Raw genomic sequence first — 22,891 nt, 5'->3', positions numbered from 1 at the left:
TGCATGTGTGCTTTGCATGTGTGCGAAGCTTTCTCTACAAAACTGCTCATTGCAATATAGTTTGTGAAAACAAAAAAGTTGAAGCAATCTAGCAAAAGGGGTATGGGCTAAATGAATTATGGTACATCCACAAAATAGAACTCAGCTAATATATATGGTATTGTAGAAGAAGACTTAACACAGAAAAATGTTCATGTTACATTAAGTGAAAACTTCATATCACAAAGCTGTCTATTATGATCCCATCTTTATCATCTAAAGGACAAATAGGAAACTAAATAGAATAGCTAAACCGATAGACATCTGAAAGGACGTGTGCCAAAATGTTCAGTGTTCTCAGTTCGCAGTTCTCTCTTGGTAGTGGAAGTGTGGGGATTCTTGTTTTCTTCTTTCTTCTTAACTCTCTTTTCTAAACACAATCAATAGGAATTATTTTTGTAAAATAAGAAACAATAGTGAGTTATTTTATTTATTACTACGTTCTTGGATATTATTAGCTTCTTATAAAAGAGACATGGAGAACATTTACAGGAAAGATTTCAGAACCTCAGTGGAATGGGCAGCTTCGTGTGATGCCATGTCACTAGTGATTTATTTATTTTAGCCTACATACTTTCCAAGAAGGTCACCATCTCTAAATGAGAAATCATCCTTGTGGTCCAGAACTAGTTTGGTGCTTCCGTATTCTGGGAGAAGAATTTTATCTCCAACTTCCAGGCTAACTAGTTGAATCTCTCCACCCTTCCCTGTAGAGCCTGATCCAATAGCTACTACTGTTGCCTGCAGTGCTTTTCCTTGAGATTTTTCTGGAAGCATAATGCCTCCTTTTGGTCACAGTTTTGGCTGCACTCCTTGCAACTAAAACTCAAGGAGGGGAAGAAACTTTCTAAATGCCTGTCCTGCGGTGACTCTAGCTGCCGCACCTCCCACTCTGCTCTCATGCCACTGCCATCACAAGGGGACCCCCCCAAAACACTGTCTTTTAAAAGAAATCAAGAGGGGCGCCTGGGTGGCGCAGTCGGTTGGGCGTCCGACTTCAGCCAGGTCACAATCTCGCAGTCCGTGAGTTCGAGCCCCGCGTCAGGCTCTGGGCTGATGGCTCAGAGCCTGGAGCCTGTTTCCGATTCTGTGTCTCCCTCTCTCTCTGCCCCTCCCCCGTTCATGCTCTGTCTCTCTCTGTCCCAAAAATAAATAAATGTTGAAAAAAAAAATTAAAAATAAATAAATAAAGAAATCAAGAGATGGAACCCCGTAATCCTACAGTTAAAAAAACTGGGATCTCGAGTAGCGAGATGTAAGTGGTGACTTACCCAAAGCTACACATCTGGTTACACTCAACACTGACCTTCAGTTTCTCTTCTAGTGAGTCTCATTATTTATCCAGTTCTTCTGATGAAAAGTTAGTAATCTTGATGCTCTGACTCTTGGCTATCAATTGTTCTTCACAAATGAATCATTGAGACTTGAATCAGAAATGAAGCAGAAATGAGCTATTAGGACATTTATATGGAGCACATTTGAAAAGATCACAATGCAGTTAGGATGGATTTATTTCTCTTATACAGGGTTTGGCAAACTACAGCCAGTGAGCCAAATCTGGCGACACCTACCGTATGTGTCTTACCTATGGCTGCTTGCTCTCTACAGCTGCAGGTAGAGACAAACTATATGGCCTGCTAAGCTGAAAATGGTTCCTACCTGTCCCTTTACAGAGAAGTATGCAAACCCCTGCTCTTACAGATAATTTAAATCCTATCCTGCCTCCAGATATTTAAATATTTCACTACACCTTAATGTCTCTAGCTAACCAAAAGAACTCTCAGCTGGCAATTCCACACAAATGTCAGAATAATCATCAGAGCTAGAAAGTCCCCAAATGGCAAGTTGTTTTTCCCTGATACCCTTTTCCTGCCTCCAAGAAACAACAGGCCCTTCCCAGCCTCAACCCCAACAAACTCTCTGAGTGGGTGGGGACGCCTAGGAGGACAAAGACTGTGGAATGGTGGTGGAGAGGCCCAAAGAGAAGGGCACATTAGGAAACGGTACATTTTCTTAGGGTGCAGGGGATTATATTTCCAGCTAAATTCTTTTTCCATTTGGTGGAATCATGTTGAGGTGACATATTTAAGCTGGGAAGTGCTTCTGAAATGATAGACCGATGAAAATGCCACACAGGGGCACCTGGTGGCTCAGTCGATTAAGCACTGGACTCTGATGTCAGCTCAGGTCATGATCTCAAGGTTCATGAGATCAAGCCCTAAGTCGGGCTCTGCCCTGACAGTGTGGATTCTCTGTTTCCCTCTCTCTCTCTCTGCCCCTCCCCCCTTTCTCTCTCTCTCTCTTTCTCAAAATAAATGAGCATTAAAAGAAAAAAAAAAAAAAAAAGAAAATGCCACACAAACTGGGCATGAGGTGGGAGGGAGAATTGGGAATGTGGCTCCAATATACTCACCCACCCATGGGATTTGACCATAATGCTTCAGAAGTGACTGGAACCAGCCTCATTTAGAGACATAAGGGGTGAGAAAGTAATATGCAATAGTAGGTAGGACAACGATGGGCCCTCAAACCACATTCATAAAACACCGTGGAATTCTCATGTTATTTCTGTATCTGTTTCATATGTTATTTTTGTTTTATAATTAATAATTGAAAATATAAAACAAATTCACCAAAAGCCTACATGCAAGGAGCTTGAGGTGAGAGCATTTCAGGGCCCATGTCCTCTTGCAGTGAAGATGTCCATGGTTACCAGTATACACCCCAAACCAAAGAGCATTCCCTTAATGTTCACTCTGGATAAGACTCCTAGGCCTTCTCACAACATGAGGGGAGCTCCTTCCCACTAGCCAAGAGTGATGGCATTCTGGAATTCCCTACCTCTTTGATATTAATAACAGCAATTCATGCCCCTGTATACTACTAATAGCAATAAAAGACAAGAGGAAGAAATATATGGAGAGGTAATAGTTTGAATGTGATCACAGCACAAATTCCTTTCAGCATTCATCTATTGAGTCCCTACTATGTGTCATGCATTGTACTGGACCTTGTAGATATTACAGGGAGTACTAAGACACCAAAATGGACACCCCCACCCTGCTTTTTGACTTCCAGGAAGGTAGATATTGGGAAGTCTGCTACAGCCACAGCAAAAAGGAAAAGTTTTAATGCTTCCACATTCAAGCTTGCCTCCCAAAAGAGCAAGAATCATGGCTTCTGACTCAGTGTTCACTTTTCCTCCTCCAAACCTCAAGTGCTTTGATCTGCTTGGTGAAAGTTAGGTCACTCGTGGAATCCAGGATACAAGGTACTCTGGGGAAAGTAGCTTTTAGATTTTAAGCTTCTAGCATTCAGTGAGCCACACTTAAAAGGGATCAGAAAAGAGGTGAGAAAGACAATCTAAACATCAGTCACTTTTACCAAAGCGGATGATAGGAAGAGAAGTCCAGGCTAAGAAATAGCAGTGGTTAATCAACAGGGTACACCAGAGGCTTGGGGAGAGCTGAGCTGGGGTGAGAGCAAGTGGGCCATTAGCCAAGCTTTTGTGCCGTGGGAAGCTCTTGGCAAACAACCTCCTCCTCAAGGCCAGGAGAGCAAGGGAAGGCCAACCATCTAACTTCATCCTCTCAGTCATGATGTTTCTCCCTTTGTGCCAGTGGATAAGAAACAAGGAGTTGTGGGGCACCTGGATGACTTGGTTGGTTGTCTGACTCTTGGTTTCAGTTCAGGTCATGATCTCACAGTTCGTGGATTCAACCCCCATGTCAGGCTCTGCACTGACAGCTGCGGAGCCTGCTTGGGATTCATTCTCTCCCTCTCTCTCTCTCTCTCTCTCTCTCTCTCTCTCTCCCTCCCCTCTCTCTGTCCCTCCTCTGCTCACTCTCTATCTCTCTCCCTCAAAATAAATAAACATTAAACAAGGAGTAGAGAGAATTGGGGGAAATAAGGAAGGATGGAAACACTTGGTGGAAAAATGCTGAGTTAGGTTTTTAACATGGTAAATTCGAAGCACCCTTAGGGACATCCAGTTAGAGATGTCAAGTAGTCAGTTTTATGTACAATAAGGGTATAAAGTTCAGGAGAAAGAGCTGTGTTGGAAATTTAAATTTGGGAATCTTTAACATATAGACTGTGGTTGAAACCATGGTTGAAGCCATACCTTGAGAGTATATGTAGAATAGGAAAGAAGCAAGCCAAGGGCTAATTCTGGGATCCAATGGCTCTGAAGAGGTAAGATGGTGAATGAACCCTGCAAAAGAGACGGGAAAGAGATGGAAAGGAAAGGAAAGGACAGGACAGGACAGGAAAGGCTCATGGAATTCAAAGGAGAAGGGGGTTTTAAGAGACTCCACTGTGGTATGATCTAGAGAGTTCAAGAAGGACAGATGGTTGGGCTTGGCAGTTAGAAAGCCATGCTGATCCTGGGGAGAGCAGTTTCAGTGATGGGTGTGAAACCTACTCTGCAATGGGGATAAGAAGGAAATAGAGGAAACAGTATGGACACTTGTGAGAATACTCGCTACCATGGGACAGATAAAGAAGGTGTGCTACCTAGAGAAGGATGCAAGATTGAAGAAGAATTTTTATTTATTATGATGGGAGAAACTGGCACATAATATAGGCTGCAGCCAAGAAAACCATACAGAGGAAGAAACCAAAAATTCAGGAGAGAGAAGGGTTAACTTATAGAGCAAGTACAAGTTAGAGCCTCCTTGGGGAGATTTAGCCTCAAACCCAGAGGAGATGGTTAAGTTGAGGGTGAGATGGTAGGAAGTTGAGGAAGTTCTTCATGCCTGATAGCTGCATTACTCTATGCAATAAAAGCCAAGTTTCCATTTGCTGGAAGGAGAGGAGATATCTTGGAGTGCAGAGGGGCCTTGGAAACAGTAAGTTTGGAAATAGAAAAGGAAGCTGACTTGGATATTGACTGGATTTATTGTGGTAATCTTTTTTGCAATTTATACAAACATTGAATCATTATGTTGTACACCCAAAACTAATATAATGTTATATGTCAATTATATCTCAACTAAAGAAAAAAAGAGGGGTGCCTGGGTAGCTCTGTCAGTTAAGCGTCCAACTCGATTTTGGCTCAGGCCATGATCTCGTGGTTGAGAGTTCGAGCCCCACGTCAGGCTCTGCACTGATAGCATGGAGCCTGTTTGGGTTTTTCTCTCTCACTCTCTCTCTCTACCCCTCCCCTGTTCATGCGCTCGCTCTCTCTTGCTCTCTCTCAAAATGAGTAAACATTAAAAATAAGAAAGGAAAGAGCTGACTAGAAGAAACACATGGACAGATGGCCCAGTGGCACTGCATGAGTTAATCATGCATTTATAGTGGTATCTAAATTCATATGGTGATGGCACTTATCCAGAGATAGAGCACAGAAGGCTGATGGGTTAATCTCATGGGTTTTGTCCCTTGGTCAGGTGCTGGCAAGGGAACACAGGAAGACATTCCCTAGGGAGATGTTTAGATGGATACATGGGGTCATGGTAGGATAGGGGAGAAAATAAAATCAAGTGATTTTATTAGCTACCTGAGAAAAAAGGGTGAGAGGGCAAGGGACCATCAGTCTTAAGGAAGTAGAAAAGCAAATAAACCAGTTTTGGGAGAAAGATAGAATCTAGAGATCAAAGATCAATTTATTGGAGTTAAAACTTGGAAGGTGGAAGACTTCTGGGCACTAGCAAAACGCCTCCACAGAGTATTTCCACTTTTTCCCCCCCACTCTTTTCTCTTTCTTTCTTCCCATTTTCCCTTCACTTCACTCAGAACCACGCTTTTTTTCTTCACTCCTCTCTGAAACAAGAATACCTTTAAAGAGCTTTAAATGGAGGATTGACATGATTTGATATGAAATGTTCAGAGCAGCAAGAGACATTAAAATAAGATTTGTAGCAGCACTGATTGATACAACACTAGGAAATAATTAAATACTCATCAGTGGCATGGATAACGCTGCCTTTATTTAGTCTAAAAACAAAAATTAAGCTGCATTGCTCAGTGGTGTAGACAGGGGTAGTTAAACTTGGAAAACAAGGAAATGACTGTCAGAAAAGTAAAGATGCTGGTGACCTCTGGGAGAATGGAGTTTGTCTTCAGCAGGGAGGACCCTTGGAGTATGTGGGGACTGGTAATATTCTAGTTCTTGACTGAGGAGTGGTTTTATGGGTAGCTCCTTTATAATTATTCTTCAAACCGTACATATATAGTTTTGCACTTTGCTGTATCATATATCCTAACTATAGAGAAAACATGCATGGAATGATACATATCACATATAGGAGAGGGGGGGATGAAATTAGGGAGGCATGTGCAGATACAATTGTGTTTGTGATATTGCATTTCATGAGCAGGGAGCTAAGTATTATCTATAATTGTTTACGTGTCTAAAACATTTAAATCAAAATGAAAACTGAAAAGGTGACATGGAAAAGAAGATGGATGCTTTTGCTTCTGTTTTCATTTCCTTTCTGGTTGTTAAATTATTCAGTAAGTTAGAATCAGGAGGGAAAATTCAGTAGCTGAATCAGTACTCTGGAGATTTGCCAGCATTCAGTTCTTTTTGTTAGGGAGACATGGAGAATAGAATCCAGTTACTAATCTCAGGGCTTGATCTCAGGCCTGTTTGGTTAACTCTTGGAGAAGTGATCCCAGAGGATACCGGCCTGTATTCTGACAACAGCCCCCACCTCTGCATGAGTATGTGCTACTCATGCCATCCTTCTCTTAAAGGCTCACTGACCCTTCCCTGCAGCCTTCATGTGAACTGGCCTGGAAGTCATTCCACTGTTGGGTGGGAATAGCTGCTGCCAGCAAAGTGCCCTGCTTTCCCAGAAAGCCTGTTCCAACCCCTTCCCACTCATTCAGCAAGTCTTCATTCCAGGCTGCTGACCTTGGATCCAACCCCCCCTCCCCCGCCCCGCCCCGCCAAATGTGCAAACAGAAATAACTGGGAAACCGTATTACTAAAGGAAATCCTCAGCACAAATGGAAAATGAAAACTCCAACACATTCAGGATGCAATGTAAAACTAGTTACACGTGGATTTCCCTACCTCCTGAGCCTCTGGGTCCCCCTTCTCATTCTCTTTATACAGGCTTTCCTTAAGGAGTTGGAAAAACTGTCTTCCTGACTCAATTCTGTGGTTTTCTCACATGGATTCCTAGGGTGAGGAGAGGCCGCCTGGGAGGGTGGAGAAATGGAAGGCAGCTGGTCCAGGTAACTCCATGTTGAGTGAATCGACCCAGGATCTGCTCAGACTTCTTGGTAGGTAAGATAATAAAATCCTCATTTAAGCCAAGTTTGGTCGCAGTTTCTGTTACAGCTGAAACGTCCTAATTGTCATGGGACAGAAAGAGGAAATTTTGTTATACGTGTCCTTGGGAAGGGCTGGAGAGAGTAGTGATGGATAAGAGAAAGGCTCAAGGGGCCCTCTTTAGGGCAGTGCTACTCCAAGAGTGGTTCATGCACCTGCAGCATCAGGATAACTTGGGAGTTTGTCAGCAGTGCGAACGTGAGGGCTTCACTCCAGACAGACCAAATCAGATTCTCTGGAGGTAGGACTGGGACTCTGTATTTTAACAAGGTCGCCCTCCGGTGATTTCGATGCGACTGATGTGGGAGAAAACACTGGCCTGGAGCACTTCTCCACCTGGGAGTGTGATTGGTCCAACAGAGGAAGTGCTGTGTGTGCCTCTAGCTCATTGCCCGCTTCTCTGAAGCTGTTCCAGTCTTCTAGGTCTCAGTTGCCTTTTCTGTCACAACAGTAGGATCAGATGAGGAACTGGGTGTCAAAATGGTTTGAAAGAGCTCAGAGCGTGATGCCTAGGAGAGTCAGTCCCTGAGCTGACCCAGCCCCTCCCAGGGGACACAGCCTGAGGCTGCAGACAGTATGTCAGCTTCTTTGGGTGGGGCCTGTGTCCATCCGCGGAGGAACTGGCACGTAGAGGATGGAGAGTCACTGTCATTTTTAACTGAACTCAGGTGCTCTTATTTTGAGGTTTCTTCTTTTCGGGTTCCTGCATGAGTCCATCAGGAAGGACTGGAAACCCAGGTTTTGCCCTTGTGGCTATGGAGGGTCGCCCGATCGCAATGCTGCCCCTCCTCTCTCACAACCTCAGCGACCTCAGCCGTCCTCCCGCCACACGCTCCGCATCCTCAAGACGTCCTCCCGCCACCTCCACTGAGGTGACCTGGTCCTCCCCTCCTACGGATTTCCCCGGCCTTCGACGCCCAAGGAGACACAGGACCCACTGCCCTGAAGATCGAACAGCTAGTTCGAGAGCCCTGCCTCCTGTCTAGTTACTAGGCGTCGACTCCAATGCGGGAGCCACCCTCCGAGCCAACGAGGAGGGTCCGCGTAGATGTGGCGATCTCGCGCGCCGCCCTGTGCGCCGGGCGGAGAGCGAATGGAAGGGGCGCGCCCGCTGGCCTGAGGACCAATCAGAGCAGGGCAGGCAAGCAGGTCCGGCTCCCAGTGGCCACTCGGGCGCAGACTCAACGCGTTGCCTGCTCTTGGACTGGACAAGCCTCCTGCCAATCAGGGGCGGAGCAAGAGGAGCCTCGGCCAATAGCGGGAGGCGGCCGGGTCGGGCCGGTGGCCCTGCGGTCCGCTCGGTGGTCCGTGAGCCCGTTGACGCTGAGGGAGTGGCCGCCCTCCGGCTCTCGCGCGCTGCGCTCTCCACCCCCCCCCCCACCCCGCCCCCGGGCCCGCCCGTCGGCCGCGCCGCGTCATGCCGGGCGCTGCTCGGCGCTAGTGCCCGGGGCCGCCGCCTCCCGCCCGCCCGAAGCCGCGCCCACTGTCCAGAGCCAGAGGGATGGTGGTAGTCACGGGGCGGGAGCCAGACAGCCGTCGCCCGGACGGTGCCATGTCCAGCTCCGACGCCGAAGACGACTTTCTGGAGCCGGCCACCCCGACGGCCACGCAGGCGGGGCACGCGCTGCCCCTGCTGCCCCAGGAGGTACCCGGGGGGGTGGGGCGTGGGAAGGGGCGCAGAGGGAGAAGCAGGTGCCCGGCAGAACTGACCTTGGGGTGTGAGCAGCGCCGAGGCTGGGGTCGGGGGAGGGGGGGGGGGGCGGGTCGGGCTGAGGGCGGCGCCAGAAGAGCCGAGCTGCCCAGCCCACTCATCCTCCCGTAAAAGGCACAGGTGTGTCTTCCTGTCCCCGGGGGACACCTGATCTCCCCACCCCACGCCCCCCTCTTTCAGTGTTCACTCACCGCAAGGTTGGTTTACTCCCACCCCTAAGTCCCATCCTTAACAACTAGAGGAGGGAGGGTAGTCTGTGGGAAGGGAACCTTGGAGCCCCAAGAGATGAGAGTGTCTTCTAGAAAATCAGGGAGGAGGCCTTCGTGGTTGCCCAGACCCAACCTCTAGCTGCCCAGAAAGTGGGGTCAGGGACTCTGTGCAGATAAGAAGCAGGCTAATTAATAGATGTGTCCACACTCACCTGACACCTCCATGGCTTTCCTTCCCACTGGTCTTGATGTGATAACAGTATCACATTTAGAGCTGAAATGTCACTCAAGAGAAGGGGAAAGAGGAGGGAAGGTGGGGCACTGCTGGGAGCTGAAGAGGGAGACAGAAGGTAGGAGCTAAGGTAGTGCTGGATGTGGGGGCCTGTGGGGTGTGGAGGAATCCTAGGAGAATGGACAGCTCCAGAGGGACAGGGCTGGGCTGGGGGTGGCTCGTCCCCTGGGGATTAGAAGCCTGTGCCTTCGACATCATGAAACACAACAATGAGCACAACTCTAGAAGTACTCTTTGCATTTGGGGGCGGGGTGGAGCCGTTAGAAACACTGTGGTGCTTACTTTTCATGCACTGTCATTGGGGAAACAATGGGGTTTGAGACAAAGAGGCAACACCCAGAGACTGTAGGCCAGCTCCCCCCCAGATACATTGTTCCATGTGAGATCCAGAACAGTTTTTGGTTGCTTTTGCCTCTGTGCCTCAGTCTTTTCAGCTCTACTGTGGAGCAGACACTTGGATTGGTATGAAGATATCCTTGGAAAAGGTGTAAAGAGCTCCAGAAATGTAAAGCATTCTTATCTCAAAATATTTGAGTCCTTGCTATGCACCTAGAATAGTTTTATTGGAGCTATAGACTAAGTAGAAGGCATTTGTTATCCTTTGGTTGCAGAGGAGTAACAGTGCGTATGCACAGAAGAACTGTACATAACCTTTCTATTTCATTCATTCACTCATTCATTTAATGCACACTTGGGTCTTTGCTGCTTGCCAGGCACTGCACTAGGCTCTGGGTAACTTTGATTTCATGTATTTTTATCCTACTTTAGTTCACAAAGAACTTTTAAAAAGTTGATATTATTTTACTTATATGTGAAATCTAAAAAACAACCAAAAAAACCAAAGCATAAATAGACCCATAAATACGGAGCACAGCTGGTGGTTGCCAGAGGGCAGGAAGGGTGGAGGGATGGGCAAAATGGGTGAAGGGGAGTGGGAGGTATTTGCTTCCAGTTATGGAATAAATAAGTCACGGGGATAAAAAGTACAACATAAGGAATACAGTCAGTGAAATCATAACAGTAATAAATGGTGGCAGGTGGTAGCTACACTTGTAAGCATACCGTGTAAAGACTTAACAAATCACGGTGTCATACACCCAAAACTAATGTAACGTTGTGCGTCAACTACACCTAAAAAAATGTACGAAAAAAAACTGGAAGGCTGGGGGAAAGGACTATCTGGATAAACATACACTGGAGCCTTAGAGATGTAATATTGAAAAGTATGCACTCGTACAAAATTTTAGTCAATCTGGAGGTTGTGGGAAAATTAGAGAGAACTGGCTTCATTTCTTTAAAACCACAAGCAGTGAAAGATATTCCCACTCTCCACCTCCCCCAAAAAAGGTCCTGAGTATTTTAGGGAGACCCTAGAACTTCTCCTGGCAAATCTACACCATCATTCCCTGTTCTTCCCCCTGCCCTTGCCTCCGGAACCTTAGCTGGACGGAGGACTGATCTCACTCTACAGATTAAGAAAGAAGCAGTGAGGTACAAAGAATGAGGAGTGGATGCCTGGAATTGTTCCACAAACACCTATGAGCCCTGCTGCGGGTGGCCTCATGATTAGTAAACAAGATGCCGTCCCTGCCCTCAGGAAGCTTGAGGTCTAGAAGGGAGAGCTGACAGAGGAAAATAACTGCTGGTGTACCGTGCTAGGCGAGGAGGGTGTGTGGTCCATGGTGAAGGCACGATGGAGGGAATGTTCAGTTAACTCTGTCTTGGGTGCATGTGAGGAACAGTAGAGCAGAAATGCTTACAGAATTGGGAAACTTAAAGAGAAGCTTTTATTTTATTTTTTAAGAAAGAGAGAGTGTGCGCATGTGCACACAACTTGGGACGGGCAGAGGGAGAGAGAATCTTCAGCAGGCTCCACACTCAGCATGGAGCCCAGCGTAGGACTCCATCTCACAACCCTGGGATCATGACCTGAGCTGAAATCAAGTCAGCTACCTAACCGACTGAGCCACCCAGGCGCCCTGAAGAGAAACTTTTAGAATGCGCGGATGCTGCTAACCTATATGGTGCCTTGGTGTGTATTAGAGAAAGGACGCACAGCTGGGCTAGCAGATCACTCTCAGATCGGTGTCCTTGTGCAGTGAACAACATACACCACACACGGGGCAAATGCATTTGCTAGATGGACAAAGGGAGAGTGGAAAGAACATTCTGGACAGAGAAGACAGCATGAGCAAGGGCATAAAAGTGACAAATTCAGGAAGTGGAAAGGAGGACAATGACGGCTTTGAACTCCAGAAGAGCGATAGCAGAATTGGGGTGGGAAGGCCTGATTTAATGGCTGTGGGGGGGGGGGGGGGGAGTGGGTGGGACTTGGCAACTGATGAGTGTGGGGAAAGAGAGGAGAGAGAAGAACATTCAGAAAGACTCCTGGATTTTAGCGTTGGGTGACTGAATGGTGTAGCACTAATAAGACCCCAGAAGACCACAATCAGAGCAGCCTCTGTTCTCATTCCCCAATGCCTGGCTGAAAGTGCCGGTGGTTCCTTTCCAGTTTCCTGAGGTTGTTCCCCTTAACATTGGAGGGGCTCACTTCACCACACGCCTGTCTACCCTGCGGCGCTATGAAGACACGATGCTGGCGGCCATGTTCAGCGGGCGACATTTCATTCCCACAGACTCCGAGGGCCGGTACTTTATTGACCGGGATGGCACCCACTTTGGGTATGTTTCTCCCTCTATGATCAACCTTATAGTTCTAGTAAGTAGGACCTGGGCTTCAATATGGGGCTTTGGTATCTTCCATTAATACCCAGAAAAGAAAATAGCAAATGTACTGATGGAATTTAATAAATGTGCTTATTGAATTGGATCAAAAGCCATAGTATCTTTCCCAGAGGAGACAAGGACAGCCAGAGAGAGCCCAGGTGCCACACACTGGCTGGATGTGATGAAATTGGAGACCAGGAAGTTGTCTACTGTATGGAATAGGTGTGATGCCACCTATAGGCAGGGGAGCCCCAAAACAACTTCTTGGCGAATATCCTCAGATTCAGATTCTGGGTCTCCACATTGCCATTAGGGAGGGACATGGTGTATGACCGTGGTTCTCAGACTTTCTTTGATGGTTTAAAACAAATGAACAAAAAAGGTGAAGGAAGGGCCAACATATGATTGCCATCTTTTAATTTTGCCAAGAAAAGCCTTTAGAAAAAAACAAACACCTTCAATTGTGACTGTCATTTTAACGCTAAAACACAGAAAGACACAATCTCAAAAAAGAAAATAGCCCTTCCCAAGGAAGGACTTCTGATACCTTAACACATAAACAATTTAAAGACTTTATGTTTTAGTTTCCTTGCTTGTGAAATGAGAAATAATTACAGCTGCCTCACAGGCCTGCCATGCCGATTACGTAAAGAGCCTTGGTGTGACCCCTCACCGGGTCCTTCCAGAGCATGTGGCTGAAGCTCTTTGCCCCTTCAGTCTAACTTTGGAGATGACTACAGAACTAACATGATTCTTGACCTTCAACACATTGGCTAAGGAGTCAGAAAGTCTCCAACCACTACGTATCTGTGCTGGCCTCCCAAGTAGGATCGCCTGCACTGGGAGAAAGGTCATTTTTATCCTCAGAAAGGAGCCTCTGGTCATGCAATTTGCTTTGAAGCATCTGGGTTTCCCCATTGGGCTGTCAGCTGCCTCCAATGCTGAGAAAACAAAGTGTCACATCGCTCTGCAGAGCTATAAAAAGATTTTTGTTTGCAGGCTGTTTGGGGGAGGAAAGTGCTGGCCCCAGCTGGCAACTCCCACAGCACTCTTAGCTGGGCCTTGCCCTGGGGTCATGTTTTTCAGAGCAGACCAAGGTTTGCTTAAGATCCTAGAGGACTAATTTGGGAAGGGGTTGTGGGGAGGAGGAACAGGCTTTGGCTCTAAGCTGATGTGCCCATGCCCAGGTGGCCATAGCTGGAGAGGGTCAGAGCTGGGCCAGGGTGTGGCAGAAAGCAGGATATTGTGGCATTTATCCTCAGGCTGCTAGACTCCAATGGTCTGTGATTCATCATCAGCAGATGAAGTTGCTTAAAGACTCAGAGAAAATAAAATAGGGGCTCAGGGCATTTGATCAGGTACATTTCTCTGCTGGGGCAGCTCATGTGTCCCTAGCACCCACCAGGGAGGCTGCTTGGGTCACCACCTGGGGCAGTTTCCTACTGTGATCAGTGAATAACACTTTGGACTAGAGTCTGGACCACTGTGGGTGTGGACTTGGAGTCAACCATGACTGCATCTGGGCCTCTGCTAGCTGTAGCTCCTTGAGTAAGGGTATTCTTTAACCTCTCTGAGCCCCTCTTTTTCTTCATTTAAAAATGGACCTAAGATGGCACTTAAATGTCATTGAAGGGATTAAATGGGGTAACACACGAATAGTAGCTGACCCAGACTAATACTTAGTGGGTGTTAACTGCCGTTACATCATGGTCATAGACAAACTCTTGAGGCAACATCTTGATCTTGGGGTTTGCTCACATATCTTTACAGAAGTAAAGACCTTGCCACACTTAACTGGCGATGGATCTGATTATGATTATTCTTAGCACCAAAGAATCTGAAGATGGAATTAAAAGAACTGAATTTTTATTTTAAGAAAATGCAGTATGTGATTTTATTCATTCGAGAAACCAATTTGTCCAGGTGTTCAGGGTAGCATTTGCTGTCCATATAGCTACAAAATAAGATGAATGGCAAAGAAATACAGAAAATGGGGAAGGCTACTACATTGCTAGTGGAAACATAAAATGCTACAACCATTTTGTTAAGCATGCGCTTCACCTTATGACTGAACAATTCTCCTAATACGTAGCCAAGAGAAGTTGGTGCATGTGTCCACAGAAAGTCTTATACGGGAATGCTCATCACAGCTTTACTCATAAGAGCCCTAAACTGGAGACAACTCAACTGTCCATCAGCAGGAGAATGGGTTAAATCAATTATAGTAGATCCAGCCACTTACATGAGTTTTAAGATGAGGCAAAACTAATCTTTGTTGATAGAATTCTGGGATTGAATGAGAAGGGGCAGAGGGAAACTTTGAGGAGATTGAAATGTTCTGTATCTTGGTCTAGGTGGTGGTTATAATAAAACTATACAATTAAGGTTTGTACATTTGAAAAAAAAAAGATTTGCACATTTGTTGCATATTAATTAGACCTCAATTTAAATATATATGTCTTAAGGAGCCTAGAATATGTATGTTTCCATTATTCCTATATATACCCAAAAATAACAATACCTAATAAAATAAATATACCTAATGATAATTATAAATGTAATAATGATGATACTGATAATAACAGCTATTAATGCTTATTGAGGACTTACCTTGTGCCAGGTATTTTCTAAGCACTTTTTAATCATTTAATCCCTTTATACCATTACAAGGTAGTTTTTAAATTTTCCCTCATTTTACAGATGGGAAAATCAAGGCACAGAGAGGTTAAGTTCATCTCTCCAAGGTCACACAGCTAGTAGTCTGGTTCCAGACTCTGTGCTCTAACCACTATGTGACACTGCCCAGATCCATTGGCTCCTTCTCACCAACCCTCTTTCCTTCCTGCTCAGAGATGTGCTGAATTTCCTGCGCTCAGGGGACCTGCCACCCCGGGAGCGTGTACGGGCTGTGTACAAAGAGGCTCAGTACTATGCCATCGGGCCCCTCCTGGAGCAGCTAGAGAACATGCAGCCTCTGAAGGGGGAGAAAGTGCGCCAGGCGTTTCTGGGACTCATGCCTTACTACAAAGGTGAGGTGTCAACTACCCAGGGTGATTGAGGTGTGGGAAAGGAGGGTCGCGAGGCATCTGTGTGTGCATAGGTCGTCACCAGGAGAGGTGGGTCTAAGATGTATCTGTATTACTCAGGATCAGAGAGATTTCTGCTTCCCCTTCTGCTCTCCCCTCCCAGTCAAACTGGGAAGATTCAGGTTCCATAGGGCCCACTTTTCCTGTGACATCATCAGATCACATTTCGAAAGGATTATCCTCATTCTATCCTTTTGGTTTCTTTTGCCTTGGAGATCCATGATCCCTGTTTAAGTTTGTGCCTTTCACAGGCCCAGAGTCCCTTCCCCAGGATCTGCCTCTTCCCTGTTGGATCATGCCTTCACCGGGGCTCTCTCTTTGTGCCCTGACGCTGCCTTGCCCACTGCCCCCCGACCTCCTGACCCCTGTCCCAGTGATGGGTGCTGTGTTCACCCCCCTAGACCACTTGGAGCGGATTGTGGAGATTGCCCGGCTGCGTGCAGTACAGCGGAAGGCCCGTTTTGCCAAGCTCAAGGTCTGTGTCTTCAAGGAGGAGATGCCCATCACCCCCTATGAGTGTCCGCTTCTCAACTCCCTGCGCTTCGAGCGGAGTGAGAGTGATGGGCAGCTCTTTGAGCACCACTGCGAAGTGGATGTATCTTTTGGGCCCTGGGAGGCTGTGGCTGATGTTTATGACCTACTGCACTGCCTGGTCACGGACCTCTCAGCCCAGGGCCTCACTGTGGACCATCAGTGCATCGGGGTGTGTGACAAGCACCTCATCAACCACTACTACTGCAAGCGCCCCATCTATGAGTTCAAGATCACATGGTGGTGAGTAGCCCGGGTAGGGAACAGAGTCCTATCAGGGAGGGTGTCCGTTCCCCTTAGTGGCGCTGGGAGTAAGATCCCTGGAAGGGATACTGACTGCCCCAGACCTGCTGAGGTGAGGACCAAGTCCTGAGGCACAGCTCCAAGGGGACGGAGGTCTCCCAGCTGTACCTCGGGGTCAGGCTCAGGGCCTGTGGCCCACAGGGACCTGGTGCCTGGATTCACCTGACCTCTCCTCAAGGCACAGCAGTCTCTGCCTGAGGCTTAGGGGTCTGGGTAGCTAGGGCTTGACCAGAAAGTCCAGAGAGGTTTTGTCACTCTTGTTCTTGCAAGAGAGTTTCTGCCCTTTTTAGAGCCACGTTACCAAACTGTTGTAGGCATAATCACTTCCTCAACCCTGTTCACGTATCCCTTCCTTGTGCCTAGTGTATAGGTATGAACACAGAATATGATGGGGGGTTTACCCAGGTAGCCGCCCCACAGCCCCTGGCTGAAGAAGAAGCATCTTCTCTCCCTCTTCCCCCAGGGATAGTTCCATGCTTTGTTTTAGGATGTGGAAAGACTCTTCCTCCTGGAACATATTCTTCACCACTTTTTGGAGATGTAACCATAGTTGCCAAAGCCATGTACCAGGTTGGCCTTAGAAAAGCACAATGTTTACAGCCCTGCCTTAGGGCCTTGGCTTCTCCTACCTTCCACCAACCTTCCTTGCTTGAAGGGTTATCTTCTCAGGGCTGTAATGCAGATTTCAGAGGTTCCTTTTGAAGATTTCCCTGAATCGAGCAGACAAGTTGCATAGATCTTCTGTTATCTTTGAGATGTAACATCCTTTCTAGAGGCTCAGAATACCTCTTTGGCTGCCATTTCATGTGTTAGCATCCAATTTGTGGTGAACCTCCTTAGATAGAAACCCCCTGTGTTTTTAACCCTATTGCTTTATCCTGCTAATGTTCTCCTAGGAGAGTGTCTGTTCTGAGGAGGCAAAGAAAGGGTTGGGTGGGAGGCACAGCTATCCCGGGAGCTGTAGGAAGATAGCAGCACTTCCATCGTGTTTTACTGTCCCCATTTCAGAGACAGAAAAAGATTCACAGGGCTCTGTTCCCACTGCATTTCCTTCTTGCTCCATGTGCAGACGAGGGTGGTCAGTCGGATGTGGACACACATCCCCTAAAGGAAGAGCCATGCAGCACCAGTAATCGGAACGTAGCATTTCTGTGCTGCATTAGAGACTTCTCCATGTGATCGTGACTGTGCTTGATTGTTCCTGGGTGTTTTGTAGAGAGATTTTTTTGTATATAAAACACTAGTGAGGACAGCCTCATTGGTCTCAGTCCTGTGAGACCAATGGTTGGTGATGCAGGGAAGGGGTAGCTGAAGATGTCTGTATCCTTCTAAGGAAGAGAAGGCCAAGCCTTAGGACCTTGGCAGAACTCCTTCATAGGGCAGTGACCTCCTGGCCCTCTGTGGCAACAGGGATTCCAGGGCATGGTTTTGCACTCCTACGTTGTGTTCTTATATGGTGGAACGGAGGTATAGAATGCGATCTAAGAGGAAAGTATACAGTCAGTTGTTCAGGTTCCAAGGTATGCATCCCTTCTATTGTTCTCATCCACAGATGAATCATCACTTTTCTGGAGTTGATTTCCCTGCTTGAAACTTAGTCCAACAGCATGCCTCTTGTCTTGTTCTAACAGAAGTCTTTCATTTAAGTTGCTCCGGTTGGTGTTACTGCCTAATACAGATTCATTTTTAGACAGACACTGAGGCAAGCTATTCAGGAGAAAGGCAGTATGAGTAGAAAGCAGACAATTAATCCTAGTGCTTTCAGGAATCTGGCCTTGGCCCTGTCTCTCCCCCACCCTTGTCACAGAGTATCACAGTACTTGGTTATTTAGAGTCCATGCACGTAGGATGGAGTGATTGGTTTGCTCAAAAACAATCCCTGAAGACAAGCTTGGAGCTGCAGAGATGCTGCACAAGGACACTGTCCTTGTGCCTCTTGCTAGAGACACCCCTTTGGATCCGCTCTGCCCCTGTGTTCTCACAGTGGTGTGTTCTGTGCCATTGTGGGGGAGACAAGGCGCTGGGCCAGTAGACCAGGCAGCGCAGGGATACTGGCAGCCAGCTTAGAGCTCTTTCTAAACGAAGTAAAAGAATTCAGTGGCCCAATTTGGCCATTCTCTGATGAGAAGCCAAGGCCAGGCTGAAAAGTGCTTTTGGATGTGGTGGTTGGTGGTAATGGCCTCCAAATAAAGGTCATATCTGAGGAAGAGACTTCTCCCAGTTGTATCCTTTCTCAACTCTAACTGGTCAACTCTAGAGCATAAGAACGGTTGGGTTAGGAAGGAGGGCCCCAAAGGATGAACACTTCTTCCCAATCAAAAGGGAGTATATTTTCATAGCATTCTTGTGCATCGTGTTGATGGGTCAAACCAAAGTGCCTGCCTTTGGAGCTTCCATTGTGTTTGTGGGCACCTTTTCTCCCAGGTGTCATGCTCACTGGTTGGGAAGGTGAAAGTTTTAGGACACAGGATCGTGGGGTGCAATAGCAGCCATAACAAAATTCAATAAAAATGAAAAAGTTAACTAATGGCACAAAAAAGATTGAAGCAAAACCGCAATGAAACACGTCACACCATCCCAGAAGGGGGAATTCTTTGGGTAGCACTCTAAATAGAAGAAATACAGGACTCGTCACCACCCTTATTCTACCTTCGGTTAATTCACAAGGCTGTCCAGTGCTTATCACGTGGCAAGGAGTCAACTGTGCTCTGAAAGTTTCTATTCTTTCTTCCTGGGGCTGAGGATATTCTGGGAGCTGTCTGAACCTTGTGCCTCAGGCTGGTCAGGTGACCTTATCTTCCTGTTCTGGGTTGCTTGTTGGAAGACTAGGAAGAATGACATTTCCAAACCACAAAGTGGGGTGAGCCTCAGTGTGCAGTCTTGGCCTCAGCTGGATTTTGAAGAGGTTAAGACAAATGACAACAACAACAAAAAAACGAAAACTACTCACACTGATCCCAGTTAGAATTTCAAATATCCTTCTGCATACCTTCTGTCCATATTTGATTCTAAGTGATTAAGCTTTCTTGGGCACCATTTTGCTGCGACTCTTTCATGAAGGTAGTGGCTGCCTTGTGATCCTTAAAAGAGGGAGGCTCTATTCATCAGAAGCCAGAGTGTGAGAGACTGGGGTGGGAGAGGCACTTTTTGGAATTCTGGAAGAATCATACATGTATACATATGTTAATTGGGAGAAGGGTGGGTGGGCAGGGGTTGAGGAGGAGGGAACAAAGACTGGGTAGAGGAACAGGTTGCCTCTGGAGTATGGGAGGTCACCTGGGTCCATTGTCTTCCTTCTGTACGGTGTTGGGTTCGTGTACATGGTATAACATTTCCTATGTTCGTTCACTCCCTGTCTGTGAGCGCTTTGGTGCATGGAGCCTCAGTACCCTCACGTGGCATTAAAGTAAAGAATTAGAACCTGGGTGCTGTGCCTTTCTTTTTTAGAGACTTACTCTCATCCCTCCTCTGCCCCCCACTGTGCGAGCAAATCACAGACTATGTCTCGATTTCTGCTTAAAATGTGTTATATTTTTAAATACTCAGCTAAATAAAAGAGGCTCTTTCCTGAGACCAGCCCCTGAACTTCTGCCCTGACTTGAAGTTAGAGGGAGATGGGCACCATGAACCCCTTCTGCAGTAACTGTAGCCTTGTCTCTGTTCCAGGTAGGAGTGTGCCCACCCAGCCTAGGCTTTGCCCTCTTGTGTTGAGAGGTCTTCAGGGGAAGAAGATACCACAGTGGCACGGTCACTGTGTGGCTAACAGCCATGTCAGGTGGTTCTGAAAGAAATCCCTCCTATCATGTCACCACTTCTTTCAAGGGTGAGATAAATGGCTCTAAGCTTATGTAAGCCTTAGTGGTCGAGACCCTTACTTGAGGAAAATGGGTATAAGTTGCCCTTCCTCTGAAAGCAGAGTTTGACACCTTCCTGGCTAATGAGTGTCCTCATCAGGATGCCCCGTGGAGTCACTTAATGGAATCACTTTCACGGAAAGGTGAGTTCTGACATGCTGGGTAGCTATGCCACCCTCCAACTGCTTCCTTAAATCTCTGGTTATTCTGACTTTTAAACAAAAGCACTGCTGCATTACCTGTGCCAAATGTATTCCCTGACCTAATTACTGTGCACACAATCACATAGTAATGATACACTAATAATACTTAATAAGTTGGAAACTGAAGCTCATGGAGACATAATTGCCTCAAGGGCAGATAGCTAGTAAATGGCCAAGTCAGGATTCAAACCCAGGGCCCTTTTCGGAAATCCTCACGGGTGTTCAACAGAGCCCTCCCTTCTTGTCAGTGGGACACTGACAACAGAGCTCAGTGTCCCACCTCTGAGACTCCCTAGGGCTTCACCCTGCTTCAGTCTGTGCAGATTTTAAAAGCAGATACTCTAGAAGTCATATTAGAAAACTTCCTTGGATGCGTAGGTCTTAAGTAGTCCCTGAGTATTAAGGAGCTAGCTGGGGTCCCCAGTGTGCCTCCCTTCTTAGTAAGGGGCACATGTTTGCTAGATGGAGGAGGACCCTGCTCATGGGCAATGAGTGGAGGTCAGTAGTGGCTCTCTGGCTGGATCCTGGGGATGGCAGGATGATCCGGGACAGCTTGAGTTAATCAGACTCTTGCAGCCTCCTGGCCTAACCACACAGATGCAGCCTGATCATGTGGGGAGTGTGCCTGAGGCCGCGGCCCTCCTTCAGGGACCCCTGGCATCAAGAGAATAATTGAATGTGAGGCTCTTTAGTGTGGCTCGGGGGATGCTGTGTGCCTGGCTTGGGACTTACGACCCTTAGATCTGGGTCTCAGTTCTGCCTATTTGTTCCTTTGTCATCATTTTGAAGATGATCTTGTAGCTAGCTTTGGTTACCTTTCATTTTGATTTGCTTAACTTCTAGCATTTTGCTCAAGCTTGTGTTCACTTACCTTTAACTTCCTGTCCTTTGACTCCTTACCATTTTGTTTTTCCTTTCATGTACTTTATACCGTTCTCTATTTTTTAAACATAAATTTTAAACTTTATTTCTAACATAACTTTAAAATAAAGTGCCTATATGAATAGGATGCCAATGAGCATCTTGTTCTGAGCAAGGGTAATTATGTGCCTTTTTTCCCTTCTCCAGTCGTTTCTACAATGATCTTACTAGCTGTGAACATTAGGCATCTCATTTCTCCCTTAGATGAATATCTTCTTCTAAAGTCTAAATATAAGGAAAAACTGATAGTGCTATTACAAAAGTCGTAGATCTGATGTCCAAGCTTTTACCTCCCCCTCCACAAAGCTCCCTTCCCAGCATATACACACAGTAACAGTCAGTTGAGCCTTAGAAACAAGGCAGCCCCATTCCCGATTGCTAAGGACTTCTTCGGTCACACACTTGTTCTTCCTGAGCATTGACATAATCTGAAGATCCTGGGATTCTACCACCTCCAACCACCTGGAACCAAGTGGAAACAGAACTGTTGTGCACCAGGAAAAAAATCCAACACAACTGTAAGAAGGCTGAGTTGAACCATCTTGAACCATCCAGAAATACTTCATAAAAGGGGCCTATAATCAGATTGTGATGCACCTTTCTCACCCTTCTGTGATCTCAGTAGCAAACTGAATCACCCTTCCACAAACCATGACTTTTAGAAGATTCTCTTAATGTATTATAGACCCTGTTTTTGGTTTTTTTTCCTATATTATGTGACCTTGGCAGATGGCCTAGCTCCAGTAGATCTTTGGAATAGATGTATACATACTTCTCTCCTTTATTAATAAAATTAAGAAATAGAACCCCAAAAGCACCACAAAACTTGGAGCTTGACCTCCGTTAAAAGAAATTTATAAGTTAAGAATTTAGTTGAAATCTTTATACTTTTGTTATTTTTGTAAGGGGATTGGATGGTATCCTGAGTAGGTTTAAGTCCCTAGAATGTTATCATGAGTAGGTTTAAATCCCTATAAATTCCTTTTTTAGTGTGTTTTTCAACATTACATCCTTATCTTCAGCTCTGCCTCCGCTTACTCTGCCCCAGGGACCCATCTTTGTGTGTACGTGTCATGGGTGCCTACTGTCCCTACTCTTACAATGTCATCTCCATCTCTCCACCCCCTCCACCATCACCACCCCTCCCCCAGCTCACGACTGTCCTGTCTTTGGCATTTTAAAGCTGGTTGCCTACTTCTGGCCCTGCCTCATCCAGCATTTGGTAGCCAGCCCTGGCAGTGATGCTTTGTCCAGCACTGCCCCCCAACTTCTCAGTCAGTTAGGTGCTCTTTGCACTGAGGTCCCTGACTTTCCAGTTCAGCTTTTTCACCTGGCTTGGTAGGATTGAAAGAGCCTTTTTTCAGCCCTTGTCTTGGAGCTCTGTATCTATTTCCACAGTGGCAGCAGAGTGTACTTGCAGGACCCCACTGAACAGATAAGTTAGTTTCACCCTCCTCTACCCTTGGAAGGGATAAGCAAAATACTCTTCCTGGAAACTATGTTCACCAAGAACTTCCTAACAAAGATACGGACTTCCCTGGTGAGCTGACCACATCCCTATTGGCCGAAATGAGGAGGCATTATTCACTTGGTGCTCCCAAAAGTCAAGGCAGAATGTATCTGCCCCCAGACATATTCAGACAATGTTCCACCCAGATGCTTAATTTTATACTTCCAAATGCAGCTCTATTTGGAAACTTCCGTTGGTTCAGAGAGGCAGAGGAATCCTC

At 46.5% G+C, this 22,891-nt stretch overlaps 1 protein-coding gene and 1 pseudogene across 2 annotated transcripts; one reads left to right on the top strand and one right to left on the bottom strand.

Annotated features, from left to right (window-relative positions):
- Positions 1-600: 600 nt before the first annotated feature.
- On the bottom strand, positions 601-2,473 carry LOC122210293 (annotated as a pseudogene).
- Positions 2,474-8,719: 6,246 nt separating this feature from the next.
- KCTD7 (potassium channel tetramerization domain containing 7) lies at positions 8,720-22,077 on the top strand. 2 transcript variants are annotated; one of them, XM_042923054.1, is made up of 5 exons: positions 8,720-8,969; positions 12,049-12,218; positions 15,114-15,292; positions 15,751-16,123; positions 19,854-22,077. In XM_042923054.1, exons 1-5 carry the CDS (start codon positions 8,826-8,828, stop codon positions 19,966-19,968), a joined length of 981 nt encoding a protein of 326 aa, XP_042778988.1. In that variant the 5' UTR covers positions 8,720-8,825; the 3' UTR covers positions 19,969-22,077. The 2 variants fall into 2 exon arrangements, with proteins under 2 accessions (XP_042778988.1, XP_042778989.1); XM_042923055.1 differs by having other exon boundaries at positions 19,850-19,935.
- Positions 22,078-22,891: the final 814 nt, after the last annotated feature.

Source organism: Panthera leo, chromosome E3 (assembly GCF_018350215.1).
Source record: "Panthera leo isolate Ple1 chromosome E3, P.leo_Ple1_pat1.1, whole genome shotgun sequence".
Lineage (NCBI taxonomy): Eukaryota > Metazoa > Chordata > Mammalia > Carnivora > Felidae > Panthera > Panthera leo.
Note: the sequence above shows the minus strand (reverse complement) of the source record. Positions and strands in the feature narration are given on the sequence as shown.

Coding starts and splice junctions, on each gene's coding strand:
- KCTD7 (XM_042923054.1), top strand. CDS start 8,826: ATGGTGGTAGTCACGGGGCGGGAGCCAGACAGCCGTCGCCCGGACGGT. Junction 12,219..15,113: donor CGGGATGGCACCCACTTTGG/GTATGTTTCTCC, acceptor CTTCCTGCTCAG/AGATGTGCTGAATTTCCTGC. Junction 15,293..15,750: donor ACTCATGCCTTACTACAAAG/GTGAGGTGTCAA, acceptor TCACCCCCCTAG/ACCACTTGGAGCGGATTGTG.